Source organism: Hemiscyllium ocellatum, chromosome 48 (genome assembly GCF_020745735.1).
Source record: "Hemiscyllium ocellatum isolate sHemOce1 chromosome 48, sHemOce1.pat.X.cur, whole genome shotgun sequence".
In the NCBI taxonomy this organism is placed as follows: domain Eukaryota; kingdom Metazoa; phylum Chordata; class Chondrichthyes; order Orectolobiformes; family Hemiscylliidae; genus Hemiscyllium; species Hemiscyllium ocellatum.
In genome coordinates, this window is record NC_083448.1 from 5642129 (window position 1) to 5661062 (window position 18934).

Consider the following 18934-nt stretch of genomic DNA (forward strand, 5'->3'; position numbering starts at 1 on the left):
CATCTGTCTCTTGTGTGCTGACTCACGTGGAGGTAAAGTTTGCAGACAACACCATGCTCATGGAGTGGAAATTGAACAGTACGGGTGAGGACAGGACGACTTCAGGGGCTGGTGAAGTGTGCACAATGCAGTAACCGTACGTCAGTGCAGATACAGTGTGAAAAATGTTTTGAAGGGAGCAGACGCGATCAAGTCGGTATGTGTTGCACATTACTCAGAGGCTCTGACCTGTGGGAACATGCATCTTTTACATGTATGTTGTATTCTGCAGCCAGTGATGATAAAGACTCCGATCTTCATTCCATTGTTATGGACCAGACCAGACCCCCATAAAACGTATTAAGATAGCCAAGACCATAACGTTTTATTCTTAAAGGCGTTGCATTCCATACGCAACTCGATTGGCTAAGTTACCCGATTTGAAGCAAAATACGCTTTATTCATACACTGCAGTTAAAATACAACGAAAGAGAGAAGCAACTGGCAGAACAACACAATTGGAAAGTTTAACAGAAGATTGACTGTTTAACTATGTACTGTAGTAAAATCCCTTGACACATCCTTGGCCAGGGCAAAATCAGTTGTCTCTCTCACATTTCTAGCAGCAGAAAGAGAACCCCAGCTTTTAGCTGGAATGGAGAGAGGAAAAACAGCTTGCACATTGAGCTTCAGGACCCCAATAGCTGCTACTGAAAGCGAAAAGTAAAAGTCCTGGTTGTGTGGGGACTTGAAGCTGCCCATTTAGGCTGCTTCTGATGTTCCAATTTTTAAAAAACCACCAAGCACTCACAAGCTGTGTTTGTTGGATTCAAGTGGGCGACTCTTCACTTCGACACAAAAACCGGGATAAAATATACCTCTCAAAACCATAGTACTGTCACCCTCCCCCGCCTTAAAAAGGAGGTACAGCTGGCTTCATTTTTAAAAACCTTTATGATTTTAGAAGTACACTACAATGCACTTACATTACATTAACTCTAAATGTGCTTTAAGTCCATTTGTCTGTTTTTCCCACCACTGAGTACCCCATCTTCATTGATCAAAGTTGTGACAATTTGTGGGCAATTACGTTTTCCAGTCCTGCCCCGTGTATGATGTTCAGTTCGAATGGCTGTTGTAATAAGCTCCATCTAAACTTATGGGTTATGATCAATATGTACAATTGTCTAAGACACAATGTAAATGTTGCAACGCCAACACCAAACTCAAGGTCTTCACAATCCTGGACTATTTCTGTTGATGATTATTTAATTTTCTGGAAAAACATCCAGGAGGTCTTTGTATAATCTTGTTAGCTCGCAAGAGTGCAGCATCGACACCCACATTGCTCGCACCCTTCAATGGCTTTGTGTAATTAGGTGCAGAGCTGAAAATGTGTTGCTGGAAAGGCGCAGCAGGTCAGGCAGCATCCAAGGAACAGGAGATTCGACGTTTCGTGCATAAGCCCTTCTTCAGGAAGGCTTATGCCCGAAACGTCGAATCTCCTGTTCCTTGGATGCTGCCTGACCTGCTGCGCTTTTCCAGCAACACATTTTCAGCTCAGATCTCCAGCATCTGCAGACCTCACTTTCTCCTGTAATTAGGTGCAGTTGACACTGGGTCAGCGGTTAAGTGCCTTCTGATAGTCCTTCATCCATTGAAATTTTCCGCAGTTTTTCAACATGTCAGTCAGTGGAGCAACTGTGCTGCTAAAATTCAGTACGATCTTCTGATAAAACTTCACTCAGTCCGAGGAATTTAGTACTTCCATCATCATTGATGGGATGGGAAACTCCCCAACAGCCTTGGTTTTCACATCCCATGGGGCCGTCAGTCCATGTACAGTGACATGGCCCAGGAAGATGACTTGGGCTTTTGCAAACTCATTCTAAGCCCTCTTCCCAAAGTCGATTGAGCAATTCTGATAGTTGCTCCAAGCCCTTCTACGTGTGACTAAAAACCACCAGATCGTCGATGGACACCACACAACTGGGTAATCTCGAAATGACTTTGTGTGTTAGTCTTTGAAATGTGGCTGGCTCATTCTTCATGTCAAATGGCATGACTTTAAACTGGTTAAATACACTCACTTCACAAAAGCTGAAATTTCCTTCGCTCTTTTTAAAAATGCCTTAAAATCTCTAAAAACGTTCATTTCTTTACGTGTTCCTCCTGGCATGCATGTGTAAATAGTATGCTCACAAGTAAATACTTTAAAGAGGTCTGGCAGTTTCTTCTCAACCAACCCCTGCCCACGTCATACAATCTTTAGCAGTGTTTTAGTCTCCACTGTGCCTTCCTTCACCACTTCAACAAAACTCACCAGCTTAACCTGTTTCCTCACATCTGTCTTCCCAGTGCTTTTTCTAACCCACCAATACTGTGACTTCATGTGGGCCTGCTTTATTACAGTGAAAACACGTGACCTTTTTAACTTCTCCATCCCCCTCATGGGTTTCAATGAGGTCTACTTTTCCTTTGCCACCTGAGGATTGCTCTTTCCTCCTCCAATTTCTATTCCTCACAAATTGAAATTGATGTCGGACGCCAAACTTTAATTTATGGTCTAACTCCTAATCGTCTGCCATTTCTGCTGCTAATCTTGCAGTCTTAAGTCTCTGCTGTTCCACGTAAGTTCTTAGTACTTCAGCAAGTTAACTTTTGAACTCCAAAATAGTTGTCTAAGAGCATCAAATGTTTGATCAATTTCCAGTGCCCTTGTCCACCTATTAAAATTATTTTGTCTGATCCTTTCAAACTCAATCTGCGTTTGACCAGGTTTTCTCCTTAGATTCATAAAACGTCTGCCGGCTTCTGGTACCAGCTGATGTGCGTTTATCATCTCGCTATACTCCCCAGATACCTCCTGTGATAGTGATGCAGATATGTCTCTCGCTCGACCTACCAACTTTGTTTGGATCAGCAATGTCACATGGTCACCAAATGTTTCATTTGTTTAGCCTGTTTGTCAACTGAAATGAAGAAGGCTTCTACATCCTTCTTATTGAACTTAGGCAACTCTTGGGCACATTTATACAGATTGCCACTAGGTCTTTGGCCATGATGGGATTACTTTCCACCTCTATCTTCATCACTACTGTGACCTTTCACCTCTGCCTCTGCATTTTAAGTTGACTTTGAGTTTTCAGTTCTGAAGTTCAAAAACTGTCTCTCTCTCTCCCTTTCTTCTGGAAAGGCCATCCGTTCCTTTCCCTTTTCCTTCGCTCGAGCTGGTCTCTCTGCTTTCAGTCATAATTAATTTCCTTTTTCTTTGACCTCTAAGTCCAGAGGCTTCAATTTCGATGTATTTTAGCCATTTCTTAAAGATTCCAAAGGCACTCCTGGCAATTGTAAATACAGCGCCGTTGCTACAATTATCTCCCTTGCCTCGCCAACTGCTCCCAACTCCAGTTTGTTTGCTAGTTTGGAAAGCTCCCGAAGTGAATTCCTCCCCCCCCCCCCCCGAAAGCTCTTAGCGACCGAAAGAGGGGAGTCTAGAACTAGAGGGTATAGGTTTAGGGTCAGAGGGGAAAGATATAAAAGAGACCTAAGGGGCAACTTTTTCACACAGAGGGTGGTACGTGTATGGAATGAGCTGCCAGAGGAAGTGGTGGAGGCTGGTACAATTGCAGCATTTAAAAGTCATCTGGATGGGTATATGAATAGGAATGGTTTGGAGGGATATGGGCCAGGTGCTGGCAGGTGGGACTAGATTGGGTTGGGATATCTGGGTCGGCATGGACGGGTTGGACCGAAGGGTCTGTTTCCGTGCTGTACATTTCTGTGGCTCTTCACAAGGCAAACTGTGTTCGCACCAACTGAATGCAACACACAACATGAAAGACACCAACACTCACCACTTACTGTCTTTTGGGTTCAACAGTTCTAAACCCAACCTGAAATTAGAGCATTTGATACTGGAACTGCCCTCCATTGTTAAGCCCTCAAAATATATTAGGGACAGAGCCTAGACCATAACATTTTCTTACTTGAAAGGCAAGTGTCAGGCATTGTATTCCTGATGCAATTCACTTGGTCAAACTACCAGAGTTGAAGCAAAACATACTTTATTTCCTATACTATAGTTAAGATACAGCGAAGGAAAGAATACATTAGAATAACTTAATTCTACTGCAAAACTGAACAGAATAATAGATTATTTAACTACTAAAGAATAACTGTTCCAATATTGTAATGGCCCGTAGACACACACTTGACAAAGGCAAATTCAGTAAAATAATTTGTCTCACAGGCAATTCTAGCTGCATGAAGAGACCCCCAGCTTTTAGCTGTAACAGAGAAGAATAACAGCTTCCACTTCCAGCTTCAAGACCCCAGCAGCTGTCACTGAAAAACTAAAACTTCAAATCCTGGTTCTGTGGGAACTTGACCCCACCCATTCAGGTGACTTCCTTTGTTCCAACTTTAAAAAAACAAACTAATGCCTCACAAGCTGTTTGGTTAATTGGATTCACAAGCACAACTTGGCACCTCTGTCTTAAAACCTCTCCTTGAAAACAAAAATACACCTCTTAAAGCCAGACTATGTGTCACACCATCACGTTGGCATGCCAACACAGGAATAGGAATGGAGGTTCATTCCTCAAATCTGCCCTGTTTTTCAACAAGAATTATCCGTGAGTCCTCTTTCATTCCAGCTCCCCATAGCCCTCAACTCCCTGATTATTTCAATAATCTGTCTTTAAGTACTGTGTGATCGAGCCACCATAACTCTCAGGTAGAGAATTCCAGACACTCACCCACCTCTTGGAGCAGGAATTCCTTCACATTTCAATTTTAAAGGAAGTGTCCCCTTATTCAGTAAAAAAGTCTCCATTTCACAATTCACCTCATGGTCTCAGCCTGTATCCTTAGAATCTTACATGTTTTTGATGAGATCACCTCTCATTCTTCTAACCTGTTTCGCCATTCTTGATAATTCATGGAGTTATACACCATGGAAACAGACCCGTCAATGCAACTCGTCCACGCCGACCAGATATTCTAAATTAATCTAGTCCCGTTTTCCACCATTTGGCTCATCTCGCTTAAACCCTTCCTATTCATATACCCATCTTTTAAATGTTGTCATTGTACCAGACACGACCACTTCCTCTGGCAGCTCATACCATATATGTACCACTGCGTGAAAACGTTACCCCTTAACTCCCTTTTAAATCTTTCCCCTCTCACCTTAAACCTATGCCCTCTAGCTTTGGACACCCCTATTCTGAAAAAAAGACCTTAGTTATTCACCCAATCCATGCCCCTCATGATTTTGTAAACCTCTATCAGGTCACTGATCAGCCTCTGACACTCCAGGGAAACAGCCCCAGACTTTCCCTACAGCTCAACCCTCCAACCCTGGCAACATCCTTCTAAATCTTTTCTGAATCTTTCGAGTTTCACAACGTCTTTTTTATAGGAGGGAGACCTCCAGGATTGCACGCAGTATTCCAAAAGTAGCCTAACACTGTTCTGCACAGCCGCAACATGACCCCAGTTTCTGTACGCAATGCACTGACCACTAAAGTCAACCACTTCACCTGAGGAATCAGTCGACTGAATCTCTTTTGAACTGCCTCCAATGCCAATATGTATTCTCTTAAATACGGGGACCAAAATTGTATGCAGTACTGCAGGTGTAACCTCACTGACACTGCACAGTTGTCACAAGATGTTTCTATCTTTTGTAAAGAACAGCCAGAGCAAGAACACCCTCCGCTACACTTTTTTGGAGTCATCCATTTAAATAATGGTCTGCCTTTTTATTCTTCCCACCAAGGTTATTCACTCACTCAACGTTTCTCTTATCTTCCGACAGATTCTTTATGTCCTCATCACTCATACTCTCCAAACTATTTTTGTACCATCAGCAAAAATTTGGGTACATGACTTGCTTCCTTCTCCAAGTCATTGAAAATGGATAGTAAACAATAGAGGCCGTAGGACTGATCCTTCCAACCTGTAACCGACTATTTAATCCAAACTCTCTTGTCTTCTCTGTGCTAACCAATCCTTAATCCATCCTAATGCATTGCCCCCCACTCCCGAGAGTGAGCAATAATCTCCTACGTGGACGCCACATTGAATGCTGTCGAGAAATGCAAATACACTAATCTAGCACTTCCCCTTTATCAGCACGACCTGTATTAGGCTCATGAGAACTCTTGTGATTTGTCAAGTATGATCTCCTTTCACTAAACCACATTAGCTCTGTTTTACTGTGTTTGGCTTTTCTAAAGGGCCTGCTGTCTCTCCCTTAATGAATGCAAGCATTTTGCCAATGAGAGATGTTAGGCTAACCTGGCCTGGTTTCTGTCTCTCCCTCTTTTTGAACAAAAGTGTCGCATTAGCAGTTTTCCAGTCTGCTGGAATCTTCCCGAATCCAGTCAGCTCTGGAACTTGTCAACCGAGGCTGTCTCTCCCTCTGTGACATCTTCCTTTAAAGTCATTAGATGCAGGCTATTGGTTCCTGGTGACTTGTTTGCATTTAGCCCCATTAGTTTGTCAAATAATGTGTCCCTCATGAGCACCTTGCTAATCAGTTCTCTTTGGAATGTTTATACTGTCCTCCACCGTGAAGACTGACACTAAATATTAGCTTAAATTATCTGTCATTTCCCTTCTTCCCTTATCAATTCACTGTTTGCATCCTCAAAGGGTTGCACCCTTAACTTTAGCTTCTCTCTCAAAGTGTGGAAGCCGGCCATTTGGCCCATCGAGTCCGCACCGACCCTCCAAAAAGCAAACCACCCAGACCATTACCCAAACCTTGTAACCCTGCATTTCCCAAGGCTAACCCACCTTACCTGCTGGTAGTGGCTTCTAGCAGTTCCGCATTTTCTTCCACCCCACTTTGATTCTTATGTCACCCCTTATCTCAGCGCACTTGGACCAGCTCACAGACTTCTCACCTTGTTCCACAAGGGAGACTTGCGCTTGCCTTGCCCGTCATAGGATCCGTCAATGTCGGATTCTTGTCTGGAATTGATTGTACAATGAAAGGCTTGCATTGATGCAGCACCTCTCGCAGCCAGTAGACCTTTTGAGACACTGTCCAGACAATAAAGTACTTTCAAAGTGCATACAAGCTCGGAAACATTGCTAAATTGCACGCAGCAAGCAACAGTGTTATTGGCTGACGTTGGTATACGGATCACTGACCTCAACCAGTTCATGATGTGGAAGTGCCAGTGCCGGACTGGGGTGGACAAAATTAAAAATCACACCTAGTATTAGAGTCATAGAGTCATTGAGATGTATAGCATGGAAACAGACCCTTCGGCCCAACCCGTCCATGCCGACCAGATTTCCCAACCCAATCTAGTCCCACCTGCCAGCACCCAGCCCATATCCCTCCAAACCCTTCCTATTCATATACCCATCCAAATGTCTTTTAAATGTCGCAATTGTACCAGCCTCCACCACTTCCTCTGGCAGCTCATTCCACACACGTACCACCCTCTGTGTGAAAGAGTTGCCCCTTTATATCTTTCCCCTGTCACCCTAAACCTATGCCCTGTAGTTATATTGTGTGATTTTTAACTTTGTCAACCAATTTATGCCAGTGTTCACGTTGCATTTGAGCCTCCACCCAAATTTCCACAGCTAAATCCACCATTATAATCCTCTGTACCCATCTCCCTTATACCTGTGTCTCGTTTCCCCTTAAGTGCATCAGTACAATTCAGCACTCCTTTGTGAGCGACTTCCAAATTCTTCCCACTCTCTAGAGGAAGTGCTTCCTTCTGAGATTCCCGATGGGGATTCTCTGACATTGACAGCTTCTGGATCTGTTCGTCCTCCACGAGAGGAAACATTCCCTCGGTACCGACTCCATTGAGAACCTGTCAGGATTTTAAACATCTCCATTCAGTCACCCCTATGCCTTCAGTTTTCAAGATGGCCGAGTCCCAGCCAGCCAATCCTTTCCTGGTATCCGTCGATAATATCCTTGTACAATCTCCCATGTGCCTTGGAAGAAGGGAGCCATTTGCCCATATAGTCCATGCTGGCGAGAGAATTATGAGCCAGTGCTCTCCTGCTGTGTGGGATCTTTTACTCTCCACCTAAGAAGAGGAATGGGACTTTGGTTTCACATCTTATTCAAAAGATGACCTTCTGACAGTACACCAGTCCCTGACCATAACATCACAAAACCTTGGAGCAGGAGTAGAATATTAGGACACTTGGAAAGGGTGGACGCGAGGAAATTGTTTCCGTTAGGCGAGGAGACTAGGACCCGTGGACACAGCCTTAGAATTAGAGGGGGTCAATTCAGAACAGAAATGTGGAGACATTTCTTCAGCCAGAGAGTGGTGGGCCTGTGGAATTCATTGCTGCAGTGGAGGCCGGGACGCTAAATGTCTTCAAGGTAGAGATTGATAGATTCTTGTTGTCACAAGGAATTAAGGGCTCCGGAGAGAATGCTGGTAAGTGGAGTTGAAATGCCTATCAGCCATGACTGAATGGCGGAGTGGACTCGATGGCCCAAAAGGCCTACTTCCACTCCTATGTCTTATGGTCTGATGGACACTGTTTGACTAGCATGGACATGATGGCCTGAAGGGCCTTGTTCTGTGCAGTAAATCTCGATGACTCTGTGGAGGCCACTTTACCCGTTGAGTCTGTTCCACTTTTCAATAAGATCATGGCTGATCTGGTTGTTACCTCTACTACACCTTCCTGTCTATCCCCATAAGCCCCGATCCTGTTCTTGATCAAATCCGCCTTGGCTATATTCAGTGATCCAGTCTCTGCGACTCAATTTGGAAGAGAATTCCATAGATTAGCAACCTTTGTGAGGGGGTGGGGGTGTAATTTCTCCTCATCTCCACCTTAAATGGAAGACCTTTTGTTTTAGTTCCTATGAGGAACATTTCCTATCTGCCATCTCTCCTTCAGAATCTTACATGCTTTCGCAAGCTCATCTCGCATTCTTCTGTGCTCCAGCGGTACAACGGCTGAATCTTTCCTGGTGCGATAAACTCCTTTCCCCACCAATCAGCCAAGCGAACCTTTTCGGAACTGCTTCGACTGCAAGGAGATCCCTCCTTCAGCACAACAAACAGGAAATAATAGTCTAGCTATGGTCTCATCAACACCCTGTCGCAATACTTCCTTAATTCTAGCTCCCTTTGCAATGAAGGCCAACTTTCCACTTGCCTTCCTAACCATTTGCCGACGCTCCACGCTCATTTTTTGTGATTCCTGTACAAGGATATCCCCTGGCACTGTGGAATTGTGCAGATTCCCTCCGTTTGAATAACATTCTGCCTTTCCTATTCTTTCTGTCGTGTCTCCCAGCAATATTCTCCCTCTGCCAGACATTTGCACATTCACTGAACATAGCAATATCCCTTTCACAGACTCTCTGCGTCCTCCCCTCAACTCGCTTCCTGCCTCGTGTTGGAATACAGTCACCGAGTCCGGCTCGACAGCACATTGCTGTGGGGTCTGGAGTCACATGTAGGCCAGGGCGGGTAAGGACAGCAGATTTCCTTTCCTAAAAGTATTAGTGAACCAGGTGGGTTTACATGGCCTAGAATCCACAATGAATGAAGATTCCATGCGCGGCTCTCACAGGGATTGAACTGACAGATTAGAGATATTTACCAATACCTAATGGCTTGGTCACCTGAAAATGACCCTCCTCCTGATCTGTTTGTTTTCAGTGAGCCAGACCTCCTCTCTCCATGTTAACCTGTCACCCTGGATATTATTTGACTCCTTTTTGACACATGTATCTAGGTACAGTGAAAAGTTTTGGTTTGCATGCCATCACACCATCCAAAAATCATAGGGTGATTGAACAGAGTGAGGTAGGCTGCAGAGACGGGTACACGAAAAGCAAGATCAGTATGAGGTTTGAGTTGAGAGGTCCATTCAGAACTCGAATAACAGCGGGAAAGAAGTTCTCGAAGCTGTCGGTACGTGTGTTTAAGCTTTTATACCTTCTGCCTGTTGGGAGAACTCGGAAGAGATTATAAAGGGGGTGGAAGGGGTCTTTGATGATGTTGGCTGCCTCCCCGAGGCAACAGGAAGTGTCGATGAGTCAATGGATGGAAGGTTGGCTTTCGTGATGGACTGGGCGGTATTGACAGCTCTCTCTAGTTTCTTGCAGTTCTGCCATGAGCTGTCAGTGCTTTGAGTGTCAGTTTTGATGACATAAGCCGACTGATTTTCAATTCGGAAGCCAGAGTCCTCCCCTCTGCAGGAGGTTTTATTAAGTTGCCCAAACGCTTGTCAAGTACGATTCACAGACGCAAGCATAGAATTGTTCCAGGGTAAACAAGACGTATTCACTTTCTTCATAAATCATTCATATATATTGTCAACAGCTGCAGCCCCAGCACTGATTCATGTAGAACTCCACTGGTCCCAGGACGCCACTTGCTGTTTCCTGCATGTCAGCCAATTATCTGTCCGATGAAGAAATAGTCTAAGATAAGCAGCGATATGAAGCTCACCTCTCTCACATGAGTACATAAGGAACGTCTTCTAGCACACTGCCTTTTAAACGCCTGTCAAAACTCAGGCAACAATTTTCTATATTGCTCACAGTTTTCTCCTACAAATTCTGTCTCTGAACAATTCTTAGGGGTCCCACAGTGGCAGGCACTGCTGCCTCACAATGTCAGAGGCCCTGGTTCGATTCCAGCCTCAGGCAACTGTCTGTGTGGACCTTGCACACTCTCCACCCGCCGTGTCTGCATGGGTTTCCTCCGGGTGCTCTGGTTTCCTCCCACAATAGACAATAGGTGCAGGAGTAGGCCATTCAGCCCTTCGAGCCTGCACTGCCATTCAATATGTTCATGGCTGATTATTCCTAATTAGTATCCTCTTCCTGCCTTATCTCCATAATCTTTGATTCTACTATCGTTGAGAGCTCTATCAACTCTCTCTTAAATGAATCCAGAGACTGGGCCTCCACTGCCCTCTGGGGCAGAGCATTCCACACATCCACCACTCTCTGGGTGAAGAAGTTTCTCCTCATCTCTGTCCTAAATGGTCTACCCTGTATTTTCAGGCAGTGTCCTCTCCCACCAATGGAAACATGTTTCCTGCTGTCAGAGTGTCCAATCCTTTCATAATCTTATATGTCTCAATCAGATCCCCTCTCAGTCTTCTAAACTCAGGGGTATACGAGCCCAGTCGCTTCAGTCTCTCAGTGTAAGGTAATCCTGCCATTTCAGGAATTGACCTCGTGAACCTACGCTGCACTCCCTCAATAGCCAGAATGTCTTTCCTCAAATTTGGCGACCAGAACTGCACACAGTACTCCAGGTGTGGTCTCACCAGAGCCCTTTACAGCTGCAGAAGCACCTCTTTGCTTCTATATTCAATTCCTCTTGTTATGAAGGCCAGTATGCTGTTAGCCTTCTTCAAAGATGTGCAGGTTGGGTAGATTGGCAATGCTAAATTGCCCCTAGTGTCCAGAGATGTGCAGGCTTGCTGGATGAGTCATGAGAATGACAGGGATAGGGCAGGAGGGTGCGATGCTCTTCAGAGGGTTGATGTGGACTCAATAGGCTGATTGGTCTGCTTCCAATTCTCGGGATGCTGTGATCCCATTTTTGAAAATAATGACACGTAAGTTCATTCAGTAATCCACCAACTGGAAATACAGAAACTTAAATTCAGTTCGGGAGGAGTGGTTCCATTTTCTGAAATACTACTGAATCAGCCCAGATATCTCAGCACTGTGGAATTGTGCAGGTTCCCTCCGTTTGAATAACATTCTGCCTTTCCTATTCTTCTCGTCACATTTGCCAGATGTTTGCCCGTTCCCTTAACGTATCGATATTCCTTCACAGACTCTCTGTGTCCGCCCCTCAGCTCACTTCCCCGCGCCAGCGTTAGAAGGTCAGTTAGTTTGGCTCACCACACCACTGGTGGGGTCTGGAGTCTCATGGAGGCTGCATTCAGCCCTGTTTAACCCCATCTTGCACTCCCCTCTCAGTTGCTGACCCAATCGGCAAGCAAAAAAGCGCAGAGATTTCATCATCCGAACAGTCAACATGTCATCCTGCAATAGTCACTGCCATCTGAGATTTATGTTCAGGCGTAGGGGTGACTGACTGCACTTACACAGGGTGCTGACTATACCTGCAGTATATAGCATGCTGTTTTGATCTTCCTGCTAGAGGGATTGAAGCAGAGGTTCACTCGTCTGATACCGGGGACTGTCCCATGATCGGCCTGTATTCACTCAAGTTTAGGGGGATCTGATTGAAATGGACAACATTCTAAGAGGGCCGGGACGGACCGGATGCTGGGAAGATACTTCCCCTGGTTTGGGGGGAGCAAGTGTCAGGATAAAGCACTAAGATGAGGATATTCAGATAGGACCAGCACGTTGGCTCAGTGGTTAGCACTGCTGCCTCACCGCGCCAGGCACCCGGGTTCAAATCCACTCTCGGGTTACTGTCTTTGTAGAGTTTGCACGTTCTCCCCATGTCTGTCCATAGAGTCCAGGGATGTGCAGCTGGGTGGGTGAGCCATGAGATATGCAGGGTTACAGGGAGAGAAAAGGGGTTTGGGGCTGGGTGGGATAGACTTCAGAGGGTTGGCGTGGACTCGATGGGCCAAATGGCTTGCTTCCACACTGTAAGGATTAGATGAAACATTTCTTCATCCAGAGAACACAGTCAACCTGTGGGGATTCTTTCCTGCAGAAGGCTGTGGAGGCCAAGTCACTGAAAGAGACAGATCAAACGTTTCAATTTTAGAAGTATTGTCTGTTAATCCCTACGATTCTCTCCCAGACTGTGAAAGATTTGGAAAGTAAAGTCTGTTTGCATCTAATTCAAAGTTCATTCGACCCCAAAACGCCTACTCATGGTGGTGAGGGGTGGGTGGAGAGATATCTCTGCGCCTTCACCTTAAACGTCAGAAATCTTTCATTCACATCTAGTTCCTGGGACATAAATCTGTTCGCTGAAACTGCAAACCACCGAAGGGACTGTCGCTCAATGACACCGCACGGTTTCGAACATTTAAAGCGCCTCTCGATCGACTTTGGCAGAAGGGCCCTTTTGGGAAAAGCCGGGAGTTGTTCAGAATTCAAGTGAGCCCGACTCAACCCAGGAGGACAGGGAGCTGGAGGCTGAGTTTGCAAAAATGCAGACAAAAACAAAAAGCGGGTAGATTTTGGCACGGTGCCTCATGGGAAGCTATACTTTTCAAGTGCTCTCGATGTCAAATGAGTTGAATTCTTCCGGCCGCAGACACACACAAATGGCAATGCAATTGCACTGAGCTGGAAACGTGCAAACCTCTGTAGCGACTTCTGGCAGTGAGACACAGAGGGCCCCTCTGCTAAGATGTACCTCTGCGCTTTTGAGAAGCTTGAAACGCACGTTTTTCTCCAACCATGGACTGTGACTTGTGCGACAGCCAGTGCTGAAGGGAGGCGAGACCTCCCCATCATGGTTTAACCGAGAGGCTGTTTTCTCTTCAGTTTGTTTTTGACATCTCTCTCTCGTTTCCTCGTTCCTTTCATCGAGGGGCGGGACGGGGAGAGGGGAGAAATGTCTTTCTTAAGCTTCATGAAACTTTTTAAACTGGGTCCGGACAAGAAGAAGGTGAAACAGTACCAACACTTGAGGAGAGATGTGGATCCTGAAAGTGTCTGGAAAGTCATTGGAGAGCTGGGAGACGGGGCCTTTGGCAAAGTTCTCAAGGTAAGACCAAGTGATAATGCTGCTGCTTATTTACAGGAATATTGCTCCCAGAGATTGGGTTCAAATCCCTTCAGAGCAAGGAGACAGACCCTTCAATCCGAATTTGTCCATTTCCCAATCTGACCGAGTCCCATTGGCCAGCATTTAGCCCATATCCCTCTAAACCCTTCCTAATCACACACCCTTCCAGATGCCTTTTATATGTTGTAATTGTACCAGCCTCCAGCACCTCCTCTGGTATCTCCTTCCTTACACACTCTACCCTCTGCGTGAAAACGTTACCCCTCAGGTATCATTTTTAAAACCATGCTCTTCTCGCATCAAACATATGACTATTTGCTGTCCTTACTCAGTCAGCTTCTGATGTGGAGATGCCGATATTGGACTGGGGTGGACAAAGTCAGAAGTCACACGACACCAGGTTATAGTCCAAGAGGTTTATTTGAAATCACCAGATGAAGTGAAGTCAGTTTGGAGCAGCGCCTGAGATTTCACATCAACTTGTTGGGCTACAACCCAGTAACATATGACTTCTGACTTTGTCCTTACTCAGTCTAGTCCACCTGTGACTGGAAACCCAGAGCAATTTGGTTACCTCTGAACCTCAAATCACCCTAGGGAATCACTCTGTCGTCCAGGGATGAACAGAATCTGAGTAAATGTTTAAAAAGCAGTACTTTACGTGTGAATAGGTTATGAAATGCTCTCCTCTGAATCAACACAGGCATTCCTAATAGGTTATAAATTAATTCAACAAAGGAGCAGACATGAAAGCTTCAAGGTCCCACTGACAAAGATGTTTGATCAGGCAGTGGTTCAGTTTCTGCGTATTTTGTATTTTTATTTGCCTCTTGAATACGTGCATGCTGAAGTTCAAGCAGTCAGACTGATGGGACAATTAATCATGTGACCTTTGCCCTTATCGAGAAATTAGAACCCCATTTGGAAGAAATAGCAGCTCTGTTTGTTGAAATAGCGGAGGGAACATCAAATGTCTATAGTATTGAAGAGTTTTTAAAATTATTTTGCTTATGTGACTGTGTTAATTGCTGTGTTCTGACTCATCAAACGAAGTTGGTCTTTTTCACTGCTTTAGAATTGCTATACTGTCTGTCTGTTTCCTTGTGTCTCTTAGATGTGTTGACTGATGGGGTAAAAGATGTGAGCTGTTGGGAGTGGGTTTCTGAGACGTACGGTCATACAGCATGGAGACAGACCCTTCGGCCCAACTAGTCCATGTCGGCCATAATCCCAAACTAAACTAGTCCCACCTGTCTGTACTTGGCCTGTGTCTCTCCAAGCATTTCTTCATCATGTGCTCATCCAAATGTCTTATAATGTTGTACCCACATCCACCACTTCCTCTGGAAGTTAATTCGACGTGCGAACCACCTTCTGTGTAAAAAGGTTGCCCCTCATGTCTTTTTAAAATCTTTCTTCTCTCACCTTAAAAATGTGTCGCCTCATGTTGAAATCCCCCACTCTACAGAAAAAGTCCCCGACCATTCCCCTTATCTATATTCCTCATTATTTTAGGAACCTTTATAAGGTCATCCCTCAACCTCCTATGTTCCAGAGGGAAAAGTCCCAGCCTGTCCAGTCTCTTCTTGTAACTCAAGCCCTCCATTCCTAACAACATCCTGGTAAATCTCATCCAAACCCACTCAGTAATATCAATACTGCAGAAGAGGCCTCACAACATCCTGTACAATCTCAACACAACACCCCAACTCCTTGACTCAAAGGTCTGAGCAATGAAGGCAAGTGTGCTGAACACCTTCTTATTAACCACACTGTCTGCCTGTGACACAAACTTCAAAGAATTATGTACCTGAACCCTGTGGTGTGCTCTGTTCTACAACACTACCTACTTTAGTTGTATAAGTCTTGTCTTTGTTTGTTTTACCAAAATGCCATGGCGGAAATGGCAAGTGGGCTGTGTTTAGCCCACATTACCTTTCATTCAAAGTTTCTCATCCATACAATGTCAGACCCCACCCCGCCACCCTGGTCTACCAACAATGAGCGGTAGGTAATTCAAACCGAGAGACCTTGCTGGAAACCCCTGGGCAAGATTCTCCAAATCCATTGGCAGGAAAGGCGATCGAGCAACCTAGTCCTCTTCCGAAGCAACTCGCCCAGATCAGAGCATTTATCACTCGAAACCAAGCACATCTTTTATTTGTCCAATATCAGACTCTGGAAGCAACTGTTCCACCCGGCGTTCAGGAGAAAACTAACAAGCTTTTTGTTTGTTTTGGTTTGAAATTAAACGAAATCTTATCTGTTCCTTGTCCCTGGCAATACCCCATCAATTGGACTCCACTTGACAGCATTCAGCACCCTCTCCTCCTGCTGTGTAAATTGGTGCTCCCCCCCGCCCCAAGATTAGATATTCTTGCTGTTGTGCCCTGATGACTTTGAGGCGAACAGCTAGGCCATCGTGCTCCCCTCTCTAACCACACCGACTCCTTTTAGCAGTCTCGCAAGCCTGCCTGGCCCAGATGGCCTTGAAAGGCTCTGAAAGTGCAGACGAGGTCCACAGGCGGCTCTCCTAAACTCCAGCAGGACCCGAGAACATTTGGGATGACGGCGCTCGAACCCAAATCCTGAGCCCCCCACTCTCGGTGCACACAACAGGCACATTTGCACAACCTTTTGAAATATTTCTGTGCCGTACCAACGCTGGTGCTTATGGCTCCGGGCGCGTGGGTGACAGTGGCGTACCCCGACTTGGCGAGTAATCCAGAGGACCAGGCTGATTGCCAGGAAGCATGGGTTCAATCCCTGCAACGGCTCATGAAGTTTTAAACCCGAAAAATCTGGAATTGAAAGTAATGGTGACCAGGAGGTTATCCTCCATGGTCAAAACAAGTCCCACCTGATTTGCACACGCCCTGGAGGGAAGGAAATCTGTCGTCCTTAATCTGGTTCGGCCTAGACGTGACTCCAGACCCAGAGTGGCGTTGTCGATTCTTCACTGTTCTCTGAAATGGCCAAGCAAGCCATGGGCAATTGCCTTCTGAAGAAGGGTCATAACTAGACTTGAAATGTCAAAGGTGTTTCGACCTCCTTTTAGGGATGGGCAACAGAGAACAAAAGTAACATTCAGAAAAACAGAGTGTCAATTTTTTGTCAATTTGACAGGAGCTGGAGAGGGTGGGGGTTGACTTAGATCAGATTAGATTCCCTACAGTGTGGAACAGGCCCTTCGGCCCAACAAGTCCACACCGACCCTCCGAAGAGTAACCCACCCAGACCCATTTCCCTCTGACGAATGCACCTAACACAATGGGTAATTTAACACGGCCAATTCACCCTAACCTGCGCATCTTTGGACTGTGGGAGGAAACTGGAGCACCCGGAGGAAACCCACGCACACACAGGGAGAATGTGCAAACTCCACACGGACTGAGATGTAGTTGGATGATGGACCTCACAGCGAGGTTCTAGATGAGAGCTACAGGGGATAGAAACATAGCTAATTGAGCCTGCTTTCTCATTCAGTGTGATCTTGGGCTGACTCAGTCCCCTGTTCCTACTTCTTCCCTTTGGCCTGAAGGACTATCTTGAATTTCTTCTTGAAAACATTCAAGGTGGCACAAGACAGACCAGTGCGACAGAACCCCATGACTGCAGGAAGAGCTGCAAGCCGCAGCAATGGGTGAAGGGATCTTCCCAACTTGCTGATCTGGGCCTTGTGACGTGGGCTGATGAAGTTCTTTTCTAGTCACGTTAGGAAGGGTTGCACTGCCCACACTTCCACCTCTCCCATTCCATTGCATTATTTCAAAATCCAATGCAATTTGGTGAATCTAACCCAAACCCACAGAATAGCAGCACAGAGCCTCAGACAGCACCTTCCAAACCCAGGACCCCTTCCAGCTGGAAGGACAAGGTGCAGCAGGTACATGGGAACACCACCCCTTGCAAGTTCCCCTTCGAGCCATTCACCATCCTGACTTGGAAGCATACCACTGTTCCTTCATTGTCGCTGGGTCAAAATTCCGGAATTCCGGCTCTTAAGGGCGTTGTGGGTCAACCCACAGCAAGTGAACTGCAGCGGTTCAAGAAGACAGCTCACCCCTACCTTCTCAAGGGCAACAAGGGATGGGCAATCAATGCTGGTCGGTCAACCCCGCTCAAAGCTCACAGAAATGAATAAATTAAGAAATAAGACAGGGTAAAGGCGGCAGATTCCTCTCCTCAAAGTAGACATTAATGCACCGGGTAGGTGTACATTGGCACTGGATGAGTGTCGTCATCACTTTTGGTTCCAAGTTTTTTAAACATCAATGAATTGAATTTGTGTTCCACCAGCAACAATGGTGAATGTTCAAACCCTGTCCCCACAGCGTTAGGATTACTAGTCACACGACATGACTGGGAGAAGGTACGGAAGTCTGAACACACGTACCAGCTGGTTTCAAAACAGTTTCTACCCTACGGTTATTAGAATACTGAATGGATTCACAAACTCTTAACATTTGCCTGTACCTGAGGTTTTTTTTTGTTTTTGCCACTGTTTACCTATTATTTACTTATCTGTGCTCCTTAGCTCTGTGATCTGCCTGTATTGCTCGCAAGACAAAGCTTTTCAATGTGCCCCGGTACATGTAACAATCAATTCAATTCAATTCACCATCATCTCGTTGTAGCTCGGCTGCATTTTTGTCTTTCTGGCACGCAGGCAAGATTGTGGAGGGGCTGAGCAGGTTGAGAGATCGTATCTCCCTGGCTGGGGAGTCTAGAACGTGTTGCGGAGGGGAACAGGGACAGCCTCAGGCTAAGGAGCAGATTGTTCAGGACTGAGATGAGGAGGAATTTCTTCACTTGAAGCGTTGTGAATCTCGGGAATTCTAAGGTTACGGAGGCTCCTTCCATATCAGGCAGATAGACTTTACTGTCACTCGGGGAATCATGGGACGTGTGAGGAGAGGGCAGGAAGATGGGGTCAGTGTTTACAAATGGCGGACCAGGTTGGATGGGCTGAATGGCCAAACGGTCCTATTTCTTCAGTTTTTCGTCGTACAGCCTGGGGAGAGCTCCATCTGCTATCGTCATCTGATGGGGGATTGTGACTTTGGAGAAGCTAGAGATTAGCTCTCTCTTTTTTCTGTCTCCCGTGACGTCAGGGGAGATTTGAACAAAAACAGGATTTGAGCTGGTTGTTCTACAGTGTTGTACAAAATATGCAGCCCACTGACCCAATTTCCGAAACGTCGAATTTCCTGTTCCTTGGATGCTGCCTAACCTGCTGTGCTTTA

General features: G+C 45.7%; 1 protein-coding gene across 2 annotated transcripts in view; it reads left to right on the forward strand.

The window, feature by feature from the left end:
- The first annotated feature begins 12995 nt into the window (after positions 1-12995).
- LOC132836923 (serine/threonine-protein kinase 10-like) overlaps positions 12996-18934 on the forward strand; it is a 52939-nt gene continuing 47000 nt past the window's right edge. For both annotated transcript variants that reach the window (XM_060856490.1, XM_060856491.1), the window contains exon 1: positions 12996-13667. In XM_060856490.1, the coding sequence (XP_060712473.1) occupies positions 13515-13667 (153 nt within the window). In that variant the 5' untranslated portion in view covers positions 12996-13514. The remainder of the gene's footprint in view (positions 13668-18934) is intronic.